This window comes from Schistosoma mansoni, chromosome 4 (assembly GCF_000237925.1).
Source record: "Schistosoma mansoni strain Puerto Rico chromosome 4, complete genome".
NCBI classification, from domain to species: Eukaryota; Metazoa; Platyhelminthes; class Trematoda; order Strigeidida; family Schistosomatidae; genus Schistosoma; species Schistosoma mansoni.
Window position 1 is genome coordinate 13,571,827 of NC_031498.1, and position 19,065 is coordinate 13,590,891.

The 19,065-nt window shown below is 33.5% G+C and overlaps 3 protein-coding genes across 3 annotated transcripts in view; 2 read left to right on the forward strand and 1 right to left on the reverse strand.

Annotated features, from left to right (window-relative positions):
* The first annotated feature begins 3,255 nt into the window (after positions 1–3,255).
* Smp_043250 (hypothetical protein) lies at positions 3,256–3,929 on the forward strand. The gene has a single exon (XM_018796890.1). It carries the CDS (start codon positions 3,419–3,421, stop codon positions 3,821–3,823), a length of 405 nt encoding a protein of 134 aa, XP_018651986.1. The 5' UTR covers positions 3,256–3,418; the 3' UTR covers positions 3,824–3,929.
* A 5,007-nt stretch (positions 3,930–8,936) lies between these two features.
* On the reverse strand, positions 8,937–15,171 carry Smp_043260 (putative g-protein coupled receptor). The gene is made up of 3 exons (XM_018796891.1): positions 15,074–15,171; positions 10,732–10,854; positions 8,937–10,687 (listed from the first exon to the last, which is right to left on the reverse strand). Exon 3 carries the CDS (start codon positions 10,654–10,656, stop codon positions 8,974–8,976), a length of 1,683 nt encoding a protein of 560 aa, XP_018651987.1. The 5' UTR covers positions 10,657–10,687; positions 10,732–10,854; positions 15,074–15,171; the 3' UTR covers positions 8,937–8,973.
* Positions 15,172–18,094: 2,923 nt separating this feature from the next.
* The window catches only part of Smp_043270 (Tryamine/octopamine receptor), a gene marked incomplete at both ends in the record, with an annotated part of 1,176 nt that continues 205 nt past the window's right edge, over positions 18,095–19,065 (forward strand). The window contains one exon of the mRNA XM_018796892.1: positions 18,095–19,065. This exon is cut by the window's right edge and continues 205 nt beyond it. Within this exon, the coding sequence (XP_018651988.1) occupies positions 18,095–19,065 (971 nt within the window).

Here is a 19,065-nt window from a genome sequence, read left to right on the forward strand (position 1 = left end):
CCACTGAGCCGGTCGACATCCAACGGTGTTAATGTCTAACTTTAACCAATCCACGAAATTGAGAAACCATTCACCAATGTCTTCAATGAGTTGATATCTCCCAACACACCTGGTTGAACTCCACTGGTTACTGCTTCTCAGTAGAACTCCAGGAAATACCTCATGGAGCCAGTCATCAGTGAGTATATGATCATTATCAGAAGGACGGTTTTGTGGAGATTTTAGTAATTTTATATAGTTGAGATCATGAGTCATTTGAAGTTAGACCACCATCGAAAACCCGGACGTGCTGGATTGGTTTTCGATGGTGGTCTAGCTTCAAATGACTCATGATCTCAACTATATAAAATTTATAATAACTTTTAAATTAGAAACCTGATTATCACAAGGATACTCTTGCTATTACGTTATTCAAATGAATATGATTTGTCGCATATTCTTCTTAAGTTTCATTTGAGTTTGTTTTCTTTATTAAAAGAAAACCTTTTTTACTCATTAATTATCACTTTATTCTAAACTTACATTGATTTCATCTGTTAACATAACATTTCAGTATGGATTTTTCATCTTAACAATTAAAAATTCTAATAAAATAAACAAGTTTATCTATTGATGGATGGTGGCTAGCAGTGGAATCCAGGACGCGCGTTTAGTACTATTTGAGACTTGTCAGCTGGATGTACCTGCATCTCAGGGTCGATGTTCACTCTGTTACTCGAACCCAGTACCGTTCGCTTCAAAGGGCTATCAGGACTCAGTAGCCAAATGGATAACGTGATGCGTTTGAACCGAACAGTACTGGGTTCGAGTCCCAGAATGAACATTAACTCTGAGATTCAGGTACATCCAGCTGACGAATCCGAAACAGGATGAGACGTGCGTCCTGTATTCCACTGCTAGCCACTATCCATATTTGCTTATAAAGCTTGTGACTTCAGGTAATATCGAGGCAGTTCGCCCAGAATGCGCATATGTCAACAAGAGACTGATCAATTGCAGTCGTAAACGCCAATGGGAAGATTCAACCAAACAATACCTAGTGAATTTAAGTTTATCCATTATTTCTAAAACCCCTAGAAGTAAGTATCACTAACAAAATTGAAGTCATCTATATTTTACATAAACTGTTTTCTTTACTTGTTAAATCTAACATGAAAATATGTTTTAACAGTAGGATCCATCAGACGATGTAAGCTTGACTATCATTAGAAACCTGGAAGCATTAAGTGGCAGTATTGTCCAAATATGGGACTACTCAGCTTTTGCACATTCACGATCCCGTATGTGGGACTCAAACCCATGACCCTCGATCTCTCGCGCGATCGCTTAAAATATATATTTTATTTTTACTAATTTTGCTACTTTGTTTAAATAACTGATTTGTTGTATAAGGTAAACTTGTTATTGAAGTAGTCTAGTATAAGTGAGATTCTTTTTACTAAAAAACATTTATTTTATTATTTTGTAAATAAAATCCATAAACATGTAAATAAATCCTTTGGAGATGATTAAGATAGATTATCACGAATACAAATATTTCTCTTGATTTCCTTCAACTTAATTATCCAAATTGAAGAAACTTTGGTTCAGGAATTTTAAATTAGGCCAAAACATCATTTGAAGAAGAAGAATACAAATTCATTATATATCGTGTCTTCTCATCAGCTGCTTTCAACCATGTATGAATTGAAATGTAACATTGAGGTATGATATAATTTGTTACAATTGACAATAATGACGTAAAGAATTGGGATGACAAAGATTATCAATAATAACCATATATATATATATATATTTGCAGGCGAAATTCAACAACATGGGATGATGGGCGAGGCTTCAATTAAGTGAGGCACGGAAAAAGATACAATAGATCGTGAAATAATTATAGAGGTTATGACGCATTTACACAATATTACTGGAATTAGAAATTGATCATATGGGTTACGTAATAACTGGAGAGGATTTGATAAACTGGAAGATGCGAACCTGTTCTTCCAATGTATATTCTTTGAACACGTTCATGTAGATTGGTAAGTGCGGTTTGAGCTGCTGAGAAAAGAGTACATGTCAATTTTTGTTCGTTCCAGTAAGCAGTTTGTTTCTGTTATAAAGGTAAGATACTTGTTAAAACGCTAGGGTTTCTTGTTATAACAGTCCTTTCACTATAAACACGTATGTGGGACGCTAATTTACCTTAGACGAATATCTACACTAGATTCCCTCCCAGTTTCTATTCTACAGGACTTCAACAAAACTCAGATCAAGAACACGAGATTAGCCTGACTAGAACGTCAATATATTTCCACACCAAAATCCGACACAATCCAACAACCAAGAACAGTTAATCAATAATAATAATAATAATAATAATAATAATCAGGATAGCGGAATATATAACACATATAACACCTGTCACACTATCTACCTGTCTGACTCAGTAAAACCAGAACTATGCGCACAAAAGAAGTACGTCTTATCATCATCGTTACCATGGCCTTATTATTATTATTATCATTCTATTATTATTTTATTATTATTATTATTACTCCATTTCCCCTTTACTTATGTCTTATATTCTCATTATTTTATTCATGAATACTCACCATATCACCCTATTTATTTTTACACCTCTATGAACTTTAACGACCTTTAATTGTTGTTCCAAAAGATTTTATTCATTTTAATCATTCTATTATATTCACTACATCCAACTGACGAGTCCCAAATAGGACGAAACGCGCGTCCTGGATTCTACTGCTAGCCACTATCCATCTTTGCTTATCACGCTTGTGAATTTAGGCTATATCGAGGCAATACGCACAGTATGCACATATGCTAATAAGAGACTGACCAGTTGTAGTCCTAAAAAACATCAATGGCAAGGTTTAAACAAACAATATTATGTGAATTTCACTAAATCTATTGTTACTACTCGTTTTACGTAATCTAGTATTATAATCTTGGTTATTAGTGTTCACATTTCCTCACGGAATTAGTACTTTAACAAAACATTTTCATATATATATATATATATATATATATATATATATATATATATATATATACGATTGTACAGCTTGATAATAAATTCGTTGAAAGGAAATCACCCCGCCGAACTTCGTGTTTAACTTTAGAAGAGGACAAACTAAAAGAGCAAAAGAATTTAATTAGCTTCTTGCAACTTAGTAATTTTCCTATGAAGATTATTAGAAATATATTAAATCAAGACAGTTCAGTACGTAAAAGTAATAATAATTGGACTGAAATGCCATGGATTGGTACCGCAGTTTTACCATACCGTCATGGCACAACTGAAGAACTCCAAAACATCTTAAGACAACACAGAATTTAGGTATATTACAAAACAACGAACATACTTCGAAATACTTTAGTTCGAGTAAAAGAAATAATCCCAATCATGTCTACACAGAACTGCGTCTACAAATTAGGTTGTGTCGATTGTGATGCCTTCTATATTGGAGAGTCATCTCGCGAAATCTCGACTCGCGCTAAACAACATATTAGGTACACAAAGAAACCTCCTAATAATCCTGTAGAACTGGATAGACTTCAAATGAAATGGGCGATAGCAGCTCACACCATTTTCAATAATCATCAAATTGATTTCAAAAATATAAAAATACTACAGAAAGATTTTTCCAATTACAAAGAAAGGAGAGTAGCTGAAGCGTTCCATATAATGCTTAATCCTACTGCTCTCAATAGAAAGGAAGGCCTTACAATCTGCCCAATGCTCAATTTATTCAAAATTAACAAATCAAAACTCGGTAATGATACCTATAATGTTGTATTATATTTATAAACATTTAGATTTGTGAAATTTACCATTATTCCCTTTCTTATATTCATTGAACATAAAGTTTCCCATGTTTATATAAACAAATTCTTACTAATTACAATAACAGATTAAAGAAGTATTCCTTTTTGTATTGGTTGTAAATAAAGGAGGAAAAGGCCGCTCACCGTTTAAAGTTAAGCTTTATTCAAATCAAGAACATGATCACCCTGAATTCCCATCATTATTTTGCAAAAAATATCAGTAGTACTTGTCAATCCAAAGTTTACTCATATACTCCATGCTCTATTCTTTTTAGGATTATAATTTTCGATCTGTTTCCAACATTATTTACAACTTTACTCACTAAATTATTTAGTACTTTGGCTTATAGTTTTGAAACACCCTGTGATTTTAAGCTGTTTGCAGTTAAGGAGAAGCTGTGAAATAGAATGAATCTATTTTTTCTTGTGAACCTTGTTATCTTTGCTCTGTTCAAATGTATCGAGGGATCAATATGTATATGCTATACCTAACTCTTCACTGAAAATAAATCCAACAATGTTTAATCATTTACAGAATTCAATAAAATTATTGCAGGAATTTACTTAGAAAATATAATATCTAATAAATCCAAACATACCTACTTCTGTTACCCCTCGTGGAGGGGCATAGGTCGACCACCAGCATTGTCCATCTAACTCTGTCAGTAGGACTCCGTACAGTAGGACTGTATTGACATTCGCATTGAAGATTGTGACTTTGAAGTTAGTTGACAGTTGTTTTGAGTTCCATATATTCTAAAATTGTAGGAATGCTGCCCTTCCTTTGTCAATCCCCGAATTTACATCTTCATTACATCCTATTTCTTCATCAATAATGCTTCCCAGGTATGTGGATGTTTCTAAATCTTCCAGAGTTTATCCATCAAGTTTGACTGGGTTGGTGTTCTCTGTGTTGTATTTGAGAATCTTGCTTTTTCCATTGTGTATGTTGAAGCCCATTGATGCAGAGACTGCTGCTGTATTTGCTGTCTTCATCTGTATTTGTTCGTGTGTATTAGATAGGAGGGCTAGGTCATCTGCGAAGTCCAAATCTTCTAATTGATTCTCAGATGTCCATTGTATTCCGTGCTTTCCCTCAGATGTGAAGGTCTTCATAATCCATTCAATCACCAGAAGAAAGAGGTAGAAGAAAAGTAAACAGACTTGTCTGACTCCTGTTCTTTCATGGAATGCATCTGCCAACTGTCCTCCATGCACCACTTTGCACTGTAGTCCGTCGTATGAATTTCTGATGATGTTGATGATTTTCTCACATACTCCATAGTGTCGAATAATTTTCCATAAGGTTTTCCGGTCCACACTACCAAACGCCTTCTCATAGTCAATGAAGATAATGTATAGTGATGAGTCCCATTCTATTGGCTGCTCAACGATGATTTGTAGTGTCGCAATTCGGTCTGTGCACGGTCGACCCTTTCGGAATCTAGCTTATTGATCTTAAAGTCGGGAGTCTAATGAGTCTTTCATCCGGTTCAGCAACACCCTGTTGAAAACTTTTCCTAGTACTGACAGTAGCGTGATGCCTCTGTAGTTCTCACATTTGCTCAGATCTTTCTTTTGTATCTTGATGAGGTATCCTTCTTTCCAGTCTATCTGTGGCACTTATCCCCCTTCTAAATCTTCCTGAAAACAATATAGAGCATACTTGCATTTACTTCTGCGTCTGACTTCAGTGCTTATGATGGAATATTGTCAGGTCCAGCTGCTTCCCCATTCTTGATATATCTGATGGTCATCTTGATTTCTTCCGTCGTTGGTGGAGTGACATCTATTGGAATGTTTGTGTGTGCTGATCAATGTCCGGTGTATTCAATGGCGCTGGTCTATTCGGCAGTTCCTCAAAATATTCCGCCCATCTATTCCTCTGTTCTTGAATCTCGGTGATTGACTTGCCTTCTTTGTCCTTGACCGGTCTCTCTAATTCACTATATTTTTCTACCAGTTTCTTCGTTGTGTCAAACAGTTGTTTCATATTTCATTCACTTGAAGCTTATTCCACTATCACTAACAGGTCTTCCGAGTGTTTCTGCTTGTCAGCCCCAATGCTCCACTTCACTTGCTTGTTTGCTGCAGTGTATTCAGCTTATGCCTTGACTTTTTCTGCTCTTGTTCGGCTATTGTTAATTGTTGTCTTCTCGTTCTTCTTTTCTTGGATGTTGCCCAGGGTTTCCATAGATATCCATTCAGTGTGACGGTGATGCTTGTCGCTGCCCAGAACCTCCCGACACATTGAACTTAGTGCTTCTGTGATCCCTTTCCAGTTTTCCTCCATAGTGGTTTCTTCTTCTTCTTCTTCTTCCATAGATCCTCTAAGTTTTGGAACCTTGTGTCGAGAGTTGACTTGAATTAGTTAATTTTTACAGTATCTTGAAAGAAGGCTGCATTCACACTTTGTAATGCTGTTCCACCAGTTTTCCAGTATTTCTTTAGCTTCAGTTTCATCTTGGCCATAAGCAGATGTTGATCTGAAGCTGTATAAGCTCTTCTGGTTCTCACAACTTCCATTGTCCTTGTGAACGTTTTACTGATGCAAATGTGATCGACTTCGGCGTTTGTGTCTCTCATCAGGATGGTGAGACCCTTTCCTATGCACTTCTCTATGATGGATCGAAGTCTCTCGTACAACCGATCTTCATTGTCGTTACTGCTATCATTGGTGGGTGATGCATATCACTGGATAACATTCATCGTGATTCCCTCCTTTGTTTCGAACTATACTTTGATGATCCTGGATCCGTGAGATTCCCATCCTATAAGTGCATTTTGTGCTTCCTTGAACAGCATCAATGCAACTCTTTGTGCGTTTGAAAGGTACTTTATCCTGAATAACAAAAGTATAGATACATCGCACTTGAAGTTAATGTTTTCTATCCAGCTTGGGTCTAATTAGGCTTAAATTATTCCGAGCATCGCCAAGTTGTATCTTCCTCATTTCTATAGCTATTTGACTGGTTCTCACAGTCTCCCAAATTTTCCGAACATTCCATGTACATATATTAATTGTTTCTCAGGTTGTTAGAAGGGGCATCAGCTTCGTGACTTCTGAAGAATTTCAACTTTCACCATGAATCGTCATAATTCTTCTAAATGAAGATCCTTCAACTCCCAAGGCAAAATTTTAGTGGTTTAAATTGTTTATTCCAGTCAGAGTTTTCTTTAGCAAGGCTGTTTTCTACGTGATAAGATTGAAACCCTTGTGGTGGTCGATATTCGATATTATCCTTAAACGTCGTATATTGTTCGTCCTAGTAACCGTTACTCGAGAACACCTCGACGGTGTATAAATCAGAAGGCGAATATGAAGTGTTGATTGCGTTTATTATTGAACCACACACAGATATGCAAAATTACAGGCACGTTAAGCAAGCATAAAAGAGTAGTGACGTGAAGCAAACGAGTGAGTGTGCGAGTCGAATGAGCGAGCGAGAGATTGAGTGATCGAGTCAGCGAGTAAGCGAGTACAGTGAAAAGGATTAAGATGTCCATATATATACATTGTGAAATGAATGATGCATTGAATCAGTTAGACGAATAATAGTAAGGTGTTGCGGCGTGTTCGTATGTCGGGATTACCAGTTATGTTCGTACGTTGAAGTTACCAACTTTGCTTCGCGTTCGTAATTTCGGGATCGAACGAAGCGAAAACGATGCGTATTGGAGATGGCTGGGAAGCCAACTCGCTATGAGCAAGCATTACTCAATATTTTTAGCCAGACAAAAATGAATGACAGACATATGATGAATAAGATACGAAGGGTACACATATACGCTCATATAAAAATATAGTCAAGGTTAATAAGCGAATAATTTACAAGATCAAAATATGACTCATAATGGATAGGCGAATTGGCTTGGCCAGAAGCTAGAATAAAGTATATGGGCTTAACATATAAACTGATACTACAAAGGCTAGCAAAGTGAATATATGCGTAGTGAATAAGCAATACTCAAGCGTACATATAAAAGGTATAATAGTATAGATAGATTGTTATTTCGCGAATGACTCTATCAGTTAAAAAAGTTAACAAAAGGGCATAACCAAATTAGATATAAATAAACTCAATTGTACGTGATCTGCTATACCCTATTTGCAGCCCTTCTCCTTTGCCTGGGCTTGGTACCTTGTGGTGTTCATATGAACCAATGATTCCCTTGTATTTATAACTGTTTCTATTTTGAATTCCAAATACATTACATTTGTTCGTGCTGATCTAATGCTTCTCGATTAAATTGCGTTGTTTCTGGATTACCAGTTTATACTATAACTCAAATACTCTTAAACATCACAGACTGATAGTAACCTTAGAAGAGCTACAGGCATATTGATAGTTAATTTTAAAGTAAACGTCCATTTATACTTTCTTTTTATTCACGTTGATTTCTAATTCAATGGAAAATGATAGATGTAACGGTCCAGAAGAACAAAATACTTTTATGATGGTTTGTTGAAAAACGATGATCTAGGGTAAGGGTGAATTTATCAGAACAGAAGAAAATTATAGATTAAATTAATTCGTCAGGATTTAATTATAGCTAGATGAAATCCAAATATATTTGAAAGAAATCAGACATGTAATTAGGTATTCTGACGAAACAGGTTAAATATATATAATTTTATAAATTAGTAGTTTCAACAATTATGATAGTCCATGTCCATTAGAATATAAGCACTTCGAATAAAAGTTCATAAAAGTAACTAAACCAATATGCATACTGAGATTGGAACAGTATTAATTACTTATTTTTGAACCATTAAGTCTATTATGATTTGCTTCAGGTGTTAACGAGTAATTTACATCACTATACTGTATAGACTTATGCATAGAATAATAAACCTAGATTCATTATAACTAAATTATAGATCTCAAATAAATTGATGAAACTTAAACTGGATCAACAAATGAACTGAAATCAACATCCTTCTTTTTAGAGGTTCCAATAACCACAAAATATATTACTGATTTCAAACTTGTCATATTGACTAATGCTTTTTATGACACTTAGTCAAATAACTAATACAGCATACTTTCTATAATAGATTTTATAAAGCGTAGAAAAGTATCATTCAGTAGTTTCGTAATAAAAGATTTATTTCTTATTTAAAAATAACAGTTATTTATGGTTATAGCTTTTAATATTCCATTTGTTAACTTGAATAATATATTTAAATGATTTGGCATATTCTTTTTTAAAAAATGCATATATAAATGGATTACAAATACTATTAAAATAACCTAACCATGAAACAAATGTAATTATAGTATTTGAATATTGACAATCACATATAGCTTCACCAATAATACATATAAAAAATGGAAACCAACATATTGTAAAACATCCAACAACTGCAGCTAAAATTAATGCAGTTTTTTGTTCCCTATGAAATATGAAATGATCATGTCGATAATAAATTAGATTCTTTTGTGATTGTTCTGTTTTATTGTATTCTGTTTTAAAATTTGGTAAAGATTTCAATCGTCGAAGCTTCTTTATATGATCTATACTAAATGATGTTAATGATGGTAATTTCGAAGAATTAATTAATTGTTTGTCTCCTAGTTTATTCTTTTGTTCTTCATTACTTCTATGTAAGTAATCGTGTTGATGTTGTTTTGTTTCACTTTTCAATGTTACATTTGGTGTTGGTTTCCAATTCGCCTTTTGTAATTCTTTCTCTGACGTTGAAATATTAAATATTTGTATTACTTTTAGTTTTTGATCTGTTGGTTCGGGGAAATCTAATTCAACGTGATCTTGAGATGTCAAAGAAAATTCTCTATCTGTTTTGTTCATCTTAATATCTAATATTTTTTGTCTATAATTCCTATCGATTTCTTCATTAAGAATATCATCACTTCTAAAAGAATCAAAGGGATGTTTGTGGTTGAGTAAACAACTCGCATAAATTTGATTACATCCATTTTCATCAGAATGGAAAAAATGGCCACTATATGGGCAAGTATTCTTTGATTTAGATGACTGATTTCGTAAAATATTTACTTTGCCAATCTTTCCTTTAATATTTTCCCAAACTTGTTGCAAATTTATTATTATCGGAGCTGGCTTACGTGTCGCTTTAATATGTGATTTAGGTTTTTTGAGTGAGGAAAGTTTAATGTTTGTAATTTGTAAGACCTTTAAACGATGCTTTATTATCCAAAACACTCGTAAATATATATAAGCAATTAGCAGAAATGGTCCGAAAAATCCAACAATTGAAGAATAAATCCTATATGCTTTATTATATGTGATATGACATGATCCAAGTCCCAAAGTGTGCTGATTCCCACCAACAAAGGGGAGAAGCATAGTTATAAGTGGTAATATCCAAGCAACAGCTATCATTGTAGAGGCTGTAAAACGAGTACGCTTTGTGAAATATTTCATTGGACGGCTGATTGCAATATATCTATCCAGAGATATACAACATAAATTTAGTATAGATGCCATACATAATACAATATTAGCGGATAACCAAAACTGACACAATCGATCAGATTCGAATGGCCAATAACCTAAATTCTGACGAACGATAGCCAGAGGCAGCACTAAGACCGATACAAGTAGATCAGCCACAGCAAGCGAAACAATGTATTGATCCGTTATACGCCGTAAGCGACTATTTGTTATAAAAGCAAGAATTATTAACAGATTTCCGAAGAATGTAGTCCCAGTGGCTATAATTAAAAATAATGATATGGTCCATTTTATTATAGGGTTCGAGAGGATCCATGATTTGATTAGGGAATCTGGAATAACACTGGAATTTAGCGACGTTTTGTTTATATATTGCATTAGGTCAAATGTATTGTTAGTTTTTTGACAACTTTTCAAAGTACTCTGGATCATGAATGTATTAAGTTTACTTACTGTGCTTTCAAATTGTTTGTATTTCTTCGAATGTTAAATCTCCTCTGCTATTCTGTAATGGATATTTCAGTTTCATTGTAACTTCAGAATTAAAAGGTAACTTGGTTAACAAATGAATACAAACTAAGAGAGAAAGGAAATCAAGAAAACAGAAACCCTTCTTACATAAATATAAATGACCAATCAGATAACAATATCAAGTTTTTTATTTCACCAATCATACTCCTAAATCATTTATATTGTTTGGTGAAATAGCTATATTACCCAAGGTAAAATTTCTAATGTTACTTAGAATGTTAATCATATTTCGAACTATTGAGGCGAATAGTATTGTTGCTCTTTTATGAAAGAAGGTAGAGAATTTCATGATCTACTCATTGTAATGATTCTCTTATTTTTGACTCTACATCTGTGGGCTTTAAAAGTATTTTCAGCATAACTGTAGCTTAGTTCTTAAACATTGACTAGACTGTGCCAAGCACTAGACTCAATGTAATTACCAAGCTATGGTACTTTATTAAAAGTTACTTCAGTCGGTATGATACTGAACAGAGATCCTATAAACTAATTTCACTGCAGAAAAATATACGTTGACAAAAAGGCCAGAAATATATTCTCATGTTACTTGTGCTATAACGTACACATGGGCTCATTCTAATTTTTTGACAGACAAATTATATTGACTCTATCGGTATTTTTGTACTCCTGTCTTTGTTAATTAATCACTTGTAACCGTGATCGTTTTTTATAAATGCGTGTATGACAACACATATGTGTTTATTTATCCCTTGTATTACTAACATGACTTGATATTTCACTAATCGATGTGTTAACTTCAGTGCCTTTCATATTCGATGCGTCTGTAATGATTTTTCTGTCGCTTAATATTCGCATGAATGTAATACATGTATCTAGCGTACTCATATTCGAATCTTATATCTGCGTTGTATTAATGTGATTAGTCGACAAAATGTACACTAAGTAAATTAGGATTGATATCTAATTGGCATCATCATGAATTGAGTCAACGCGGCGCCTCAAACCTACTGAAGGCTTTCAGCGCATTATCTTCCAAAATTACCAATAAAATCAAAGTGGCTTACATAAGATACTATTTTTATATCTCTTTGTTCTTAACTTAAGCGAGATGACCCAATAGGTAACTTGACCATTATCATCAATTTGTATTATAAAAGAAAGCATTAAAAAAGATTACAAGGATATTTTCCTATAACCTTAAAAGTTTTCATACGGAGTGTTTCTCTAGGAGTGTGGTAGTTTAATTTTTGGACGAACCAGTCAGATTTACCCTAGGGACTCTTGAATTTTTGTCAAAGTTAATTAGTTTATACAACTAAATAGCATTTCGGCATTATAACTGACGTCACATATTGATAAGAACCCTAGTTTTGATTTCAAACTCTAACTTCTAATCATAAATCTCAATTCTGATTACTCACTCTAACTTTTGATTTTTATTTCAACCCTAGTAAGTGGTTGAAGTTTCTCAAGCCACTTCAATACCGCTTGAAAGTCGTTACTACTTTATGAGTGTAAAACATGAAACTTAAAAATAGGTAATCTGTGTGTTTGCTAACGTTTGTTTATCGCATCGATCGTATATGGTAGCGCCATCAAGTAACTGATGTGTTTACAATACACATGAAATGTAATACATCTTAGGCAATGCCTTCTTTAAATTATATGGTTGTCTAACTTAAATTAAATGAAAACATGAAAGTAGTTCATAAAGTCACTAACTTTTGAACTTGATTATGTTATGATGTTGTGAGAATTCTTATTGGGATTCACACGAAATTAGTCATTTATGGTCGGAATTAAACGATACAAAAATTGTTTGCAGTTACGTAGATGCAATAAATACCTATCCGTCTCGGTATTTTTAGATCTATTATTCACTCACTATTGTGATCAGTCACTTAAAACGTTTCTTTATGTTTATTGTCTTACTATCTTTCGTTTCATTTTTCAAACCGTCCTCACTGCGCTGACACGCGATTTGGCAACCTGAACCAATACTCACTAGTCTAGTGTCTAACACTATTTTTTGTATGAAACTCAGTAGTCATAAACCGGTGATGTAAAAATAATCGTGAAGGTTAATTTTCTGAGAGAACTGTTGGTTATTGTCTCACACATATTATATAAGCGTCAATGTACACATATGGCCTTCTTTTGGTACATTTAGATGGATTTCAAAATAACAGTTAATATTTCATGATTCGGTTAATTCCCGTTCTAAATAATGTTTTGTGATCAGTCACTTGATTGAGGTTTGAATTAAGGGTATGGTTCTACAAATATTAGAACTGTGGACAGCTTTTCTGAGTCTTCAACTAATTCATCAACGTATATGAGGTGATCTGACAGTGTCTCACTAAAAGTTTCACTTTCGTAGCATATTATTCTTGTGGAAGTAAAGTCTGTGAAATTTTAGTTATATATTTTAACAAAAACGTTCTATCGTCCCAGGGGTTATCAATTGTTGGATCATCTAGAAACGAATGGTTTAAGACATCAATAGTTGTTCATGTATACCGTCGAATTTATTAATTTGCGATTTTCAGATATACTACTAATGAGTAGACCAACTATTACACGGATGGTTTTTATGAGAGCAAGAACAAAGATTTGAGTAGAATGACGTGAATCCATTTTTATTTCGTTTGACTCTCGTCAGCTACTTACAACCCGTGATATTAAAACTCATAATTACGAAATAGGTTCAATTTACTTATATGAAAGAGTTTAGTCGGAAGTTACTTTGTAGACACATCAGTATAGTAGAGCAATGGTGTAAATAAATTTAATAGATTGTCAACAAAATCCGGCCTAAAACCACCCTGCGGCCCTGGTGGGTAGTAGAGGGAACCTTGCTAGCAAGCTGGGGAGGTTAGAGAAGACCGGACTAATCCACTTCTCTGATGTAAAACAGATTAACTGGATTCCATTTTTCGACACTCTAAAATCTTGCGAGCTACCCGATGTGTATGCTTATGTATGTGAATTGCATGATCTTCGGCTTGTGTGGTAATATATATGTAGATGTGTGCAAAGGTCAGCACGGACAACATAAGATGAAAATTGTCTGCCTTATGCCTAACGTAATCAGTCGCCTAATCCTTCAGGTCTAATATATAGTAAAAAATATGGTAGCAAATACTAGGGAGAAGTGACCATTAACCTTCCATGAAGAAGTGTTTATGTGTATGCCATGAAGAGCAGGAGTGAGAGTCTATGCACCAGTGATGTGTATGTAATGTCTAAGTGACAGTTGGTTGTAGAAAACACGTTTGAAGAGATCATCTACCCTCCCAGGTGTGTGAATATACTTATATGTACGTCATGGAATGCACGAGTGAAAAATTGTGTGTTCTCGGTGTGCAAGTAGTCTATACCTCCTCCTGGCGCGACACACACAAGCCAGAACCCAGAGGTTCCGACGATTTTCCAACGAAATCACATACACACGCCGGATTCGTGAGCACTTCTGCATCTTGATCACAACTTCTGTAGAACGTCTCCGAAGATACGAACAACAAATCTCGTCCCTTTTGCTAATGTATATGCTGATGTGCACTGATATGTAAGTTTATGTTGATAATGTTTTCAGAAGAACAATGAAGGCTCCATTATCAAGCTATCCAGCTCAGAGAACGAAACTCCACCAAAAACATCCACCTAAGCAACAAATCTTTTCTACCATCTCAACAACTCCAGTGATATGAAGTGGTAATTTGTTCAATGATGTTTTTTTATTAAGCGATTCCCTTTATATAATTTGATTTAGGAAGTGGGTAATTGAAAATGAAATTAGTATTTGAATGTGATGTAAATTGATTAGAAACTAAACTACACTTTTTTCATACCAAATGAACTATGTACTCGAACAGGTAATTGAATGTTTCTCGTATATTGTGTAGTAAATATACAAATAAAAATGTAATGACCTATTGTTTATTTAAATGCACTTGGTGACCGATTGTTACTTTAGCTGAATATTTTCATTATGAATTTCAAGAATAATAAATTTTCAGCCCGAATGCTGAATGAGGTTTAGGAAGACCTGAGTTTTCTTTAGAATAAAATCCATAATTAAAGCTTATCTGTGAATTGGGGAGATAGTTTAACACTTATTCATCCTGAATTTTTCAAAGGTTAAAAGTTTCATTTAAAAAATCTGAATTTTCCAATTCATACCTCTTTTAATTAGTTTGATTTCACTCGAAAAAAGATGGTATGTTTTGACAAACTTAGTTATTAATCTCAATATAATACATGTAAACATAGTCTTTTATCCAATAACACTTTACTAACTTACCATGTAACCGAGTGCTAAGAATTCGGTGACTGCATAACAAATAATGATACTGTTTGTTCACACCAGTTGAAATGGATATGAGAATCTGAAAAAAATGATGAATTCGAAGTGTTTTTAAAATTGGAGCTTATAGCGATCTATTGAAACACTTTTAGAGTTAATATTCAAAATCTAAAACTATGTAGAACATTTTCATCATGAATAAATAATATTATTTTTGAACTAATAATAATAATATTGGTGCTGAACTATCAAAATATATTCATAATGTGAATAAACAAGTCCTAAACAAATCCTAAATTAACATGCTTTAAACAGTGTACTTTGCCCTTGAATTAGCCATTTTTTCGGATTATTAATTTGGATATATAATTATAGAACCTGAAGAGAATTTATCGAAAAGAATGTTCTCCCTACAAATATTGATCTTTTAATGTGATGGGGATCTTTAAACGAATAAAAAAAAGTCATTGGATGTAGACCTGTACTGAACGGGAACACAAATGTGGAATTTCTTAGTAAAATCGCGGATGCGCACTGCTGAGGAGTTCCACAATAGGACGAAACGACCGTCCAGTGCTTTTAGGTTTTCCATAGTGGTCTAGCTTCAATTGACTCATGATCTTAACTATAAAATTACTAAAATCTCCACGAAACCCCCATCTGATAAAATCTAAGAACCATACAGTAAATAATTCGCTTGTAAAATATCAGTCTATCGTCTCAGAATTTACTGTTCCTTCATTTCAATACCAATCATTCTTTATTCTCGCTCTCTTTTCTTCAATCTTCTTAACATTTTACTACCAGGTATTTCACTTTCGATTCACGATATATACTACTTATATCTATCGACATCAGTAGCACACATAGACCTATTCCGTGCACATAAACATTAGAAAACATAATATTTTAAAATTAATTTGTTAGTCTCTAAATAAATGTTTGTTTAATCATTATTTTGACATGTTTTTTCCTATGTTTTAAATGTTTATTTATAATTATTAGTTAAATAGAGAAGTGACTAAATACATATTCTGATTGGTACAATATTTTGACAGTTAGTAAACAAAAAAACAAAAAAAAGAAAAGTAAATAAATCACAGTTTAAACACCAGTAAGCTTATTACTCAATATATAAATATTAACAAACAGACAGTTTGGAATAAATTATGAGATAATAATGTCACCTTATAACATTCATTGTTTCAAAACTTCAAATATAAAACTACTTTATAGAACATTTCAAATTCACTGAAACAATGATTTCTCAATTCATATTTGTTTCTAAAGAAAATAAAGGACGAAACGTGCGTCCTGGATTCCACTGCTAGCCACTATCCATCTTCGCTTACATTGCTTGTGAATTAAGGTTATATAGAGGCAATACGCACAGTATGCACATATGCTAATTAGAGACTGTCCAGTTGCAGTCCTAAACATCGATGGGAAGATTCAAACAAACAATACTAAATGAATTTAAACTTCACCCCACCGCACAAGCAAGTGGCTATCAGGACTCAGTAGCTAAGAGGGTGACGCGATGGCGTTTGAAGCGAACGGTACTGTGTTCGAGTACCAGAGTGAACATCAACACTGAGATGCAGGTACATCTAGCTGACGAGTCCCAAATAGGACGAAACGCGTGTCCTGGATTCCACTGCTAGCCACTATCCATCTTTGCTTATAAAGGATATTACTGTTGATGAGAATAAAAAAAAACAATGTGTATTAGGCAATGATGAATTAGAGAAACTATTTATTGATTAATATATGGGGATACATCCTTCGTTTTTTTAGAAAAATATAAAATACACAGTCGCTCACATTCAAACAACTTGAAAAAAATTGAATGAATTTCATTTGATAAACATCATTTTTATATATTTGTGTTGGGGCGATCCTGAAAATGTCTCGCAATAGACATGACAAGCTCAGGAAACATTAAGAAGCATTTTATCCAATCAGCGTTTCATTAGAAGTTTTGTTAGAAATATCGCGAAAATGAAAAGTCATTTGTAGAGATTCTGATTGGTTGATTACTACACTACTACTATTTTTAGTAGTATTCTAGAATTTTCAGGAAAACCCAAAGACTCCTAAAGTACTATAAAAACCCTATATTTTCTGTACATGAGTGAACCTTTGGAGTAAAGTGTTTCTCGTATATTTTGCATCTTTTCTCTCGTGTTCAAGTCGCTGTGTAGTTCTAGCTTGGGTGTTACGAGACTAGCTTCGGATGCGAATATAGCGTTCAATCACCAAGACATATCAATTTGAAGAGGAATAAATTAGGACTAATATTAAATTATTTTAATCGTCTAATACAACTACTTAAATCTACTTATAAAACAATTTTTAAAAAAAAAACTAAGATACATTTTCATTGATAAAATAGATTCATGTTTTCATTTGTGGATATATAATTAAATTCTATGAACGTAAGTTTTCCAAATGTAACTGTTATTGAAACATGATCTACTGAATATTAATAGTTCACAAACTGACATACAGAATCAAACACATTAACTTTTACAGACAATATCATCATAATTGCCGATTCTATTATACTCGATTATTTGTTCGAACCCAATTGAAAGATACTGATAAACTGTTATTGTTCAGATTTTTTTATGATTGACTTTAGATAGAGTATTAACTGGAATGAGTTTTTACGTAAGATTCTGACTGATAGACCAAGCTCATAGTACACTTAAAGAGCATAATATGAATGAAATGAACAAATGAAATTATAATCAACATATAAGTTTGTTAATATAAGGATCATTATATTACACCAAGACAAATTACCAGATTATGTTATTTTGCAACATCTAACAAAGCCTAATTTCTTAACTGTTTTGGACAAAGATTCAAGCGATCAGTATGAATTAACCATGCTGGAATGATAACAGATCGTCTGAAAATAAATTCATGATGGAGGTATTTCATAAGACGGCTTTATGTACGTTATGTTGCACAAATTCAAATTTCTTCAATAACAATAGTAATCTAATAAACATGGAAAGTGGAATGTTTAGTGAAAAGAGAAACGTATTGAACACAATTTTTTTCTCCCTTCAAATTATATCTGCCATTTTTATATTTTGTGGTAATCTTCTAGTCATTTTAGCTGTTACCACAACTAAAATGTTCAGACGTGTAAATGATCTCTATATTGTATCACTTGCTTTGGCTGATCTACTTGTTGCAGTTCTGCTACTACCATTATTTATCATTCGACAAAACGCTGGCTATTGGCCCTATGAATCACACTATTTATGTGTGTACTGGCTGTCTTTCAACGTGTTCTTGTGTACTGCATCAATATTAAACATATGTTGTATATCTGTGGACCGATACAATGCCATAATTCATCCCATAAAATACGTCAAGAAACATACTCATCGCACTGCGTTAATCTTAATTAGAGGTGTATGGATTTCGTCGTTACTGGTGACGCTACCACCGTTTCTCGGCACTCAGCATCATACGGGTGTAGGACGTTGTTACATAAGAAGTGATACAGGATACAGATCTTTTATCGGAATCACAACATTTATCATCCCATTTGTATTGGTCAGCTTTATTTATATACGTATATTTTATGTTATTCGACGTCGTTCAAATGAATTAAAAACTGGAAAGCCTATATTAGACTTGAAAGAGCAAAGACATGGATCATTCAAATTGCTTTTCAATGCGAATAATATTTATGACCATAGTTTTCGACATAAAATGAATCGCTTCAGTTTGCGTAACTCTAGTAAGATTCGATTGTTTGTAACAAATTCTACACAGTCTAACTTATTTGTTGCATATACACCCAGAACAAAACATAAAAATGTTGAAAAAGATACTGTAAACAAGTCTCTTGTTCAAAGTACCTCTACTTCATCAGTTAATAAACGCTCTGAACAAATAGAGCGAGTGTATTCAGAAAATTCTAGACAACACGCACAATTTATTCAGATGGTTCCAATCCCAATGTT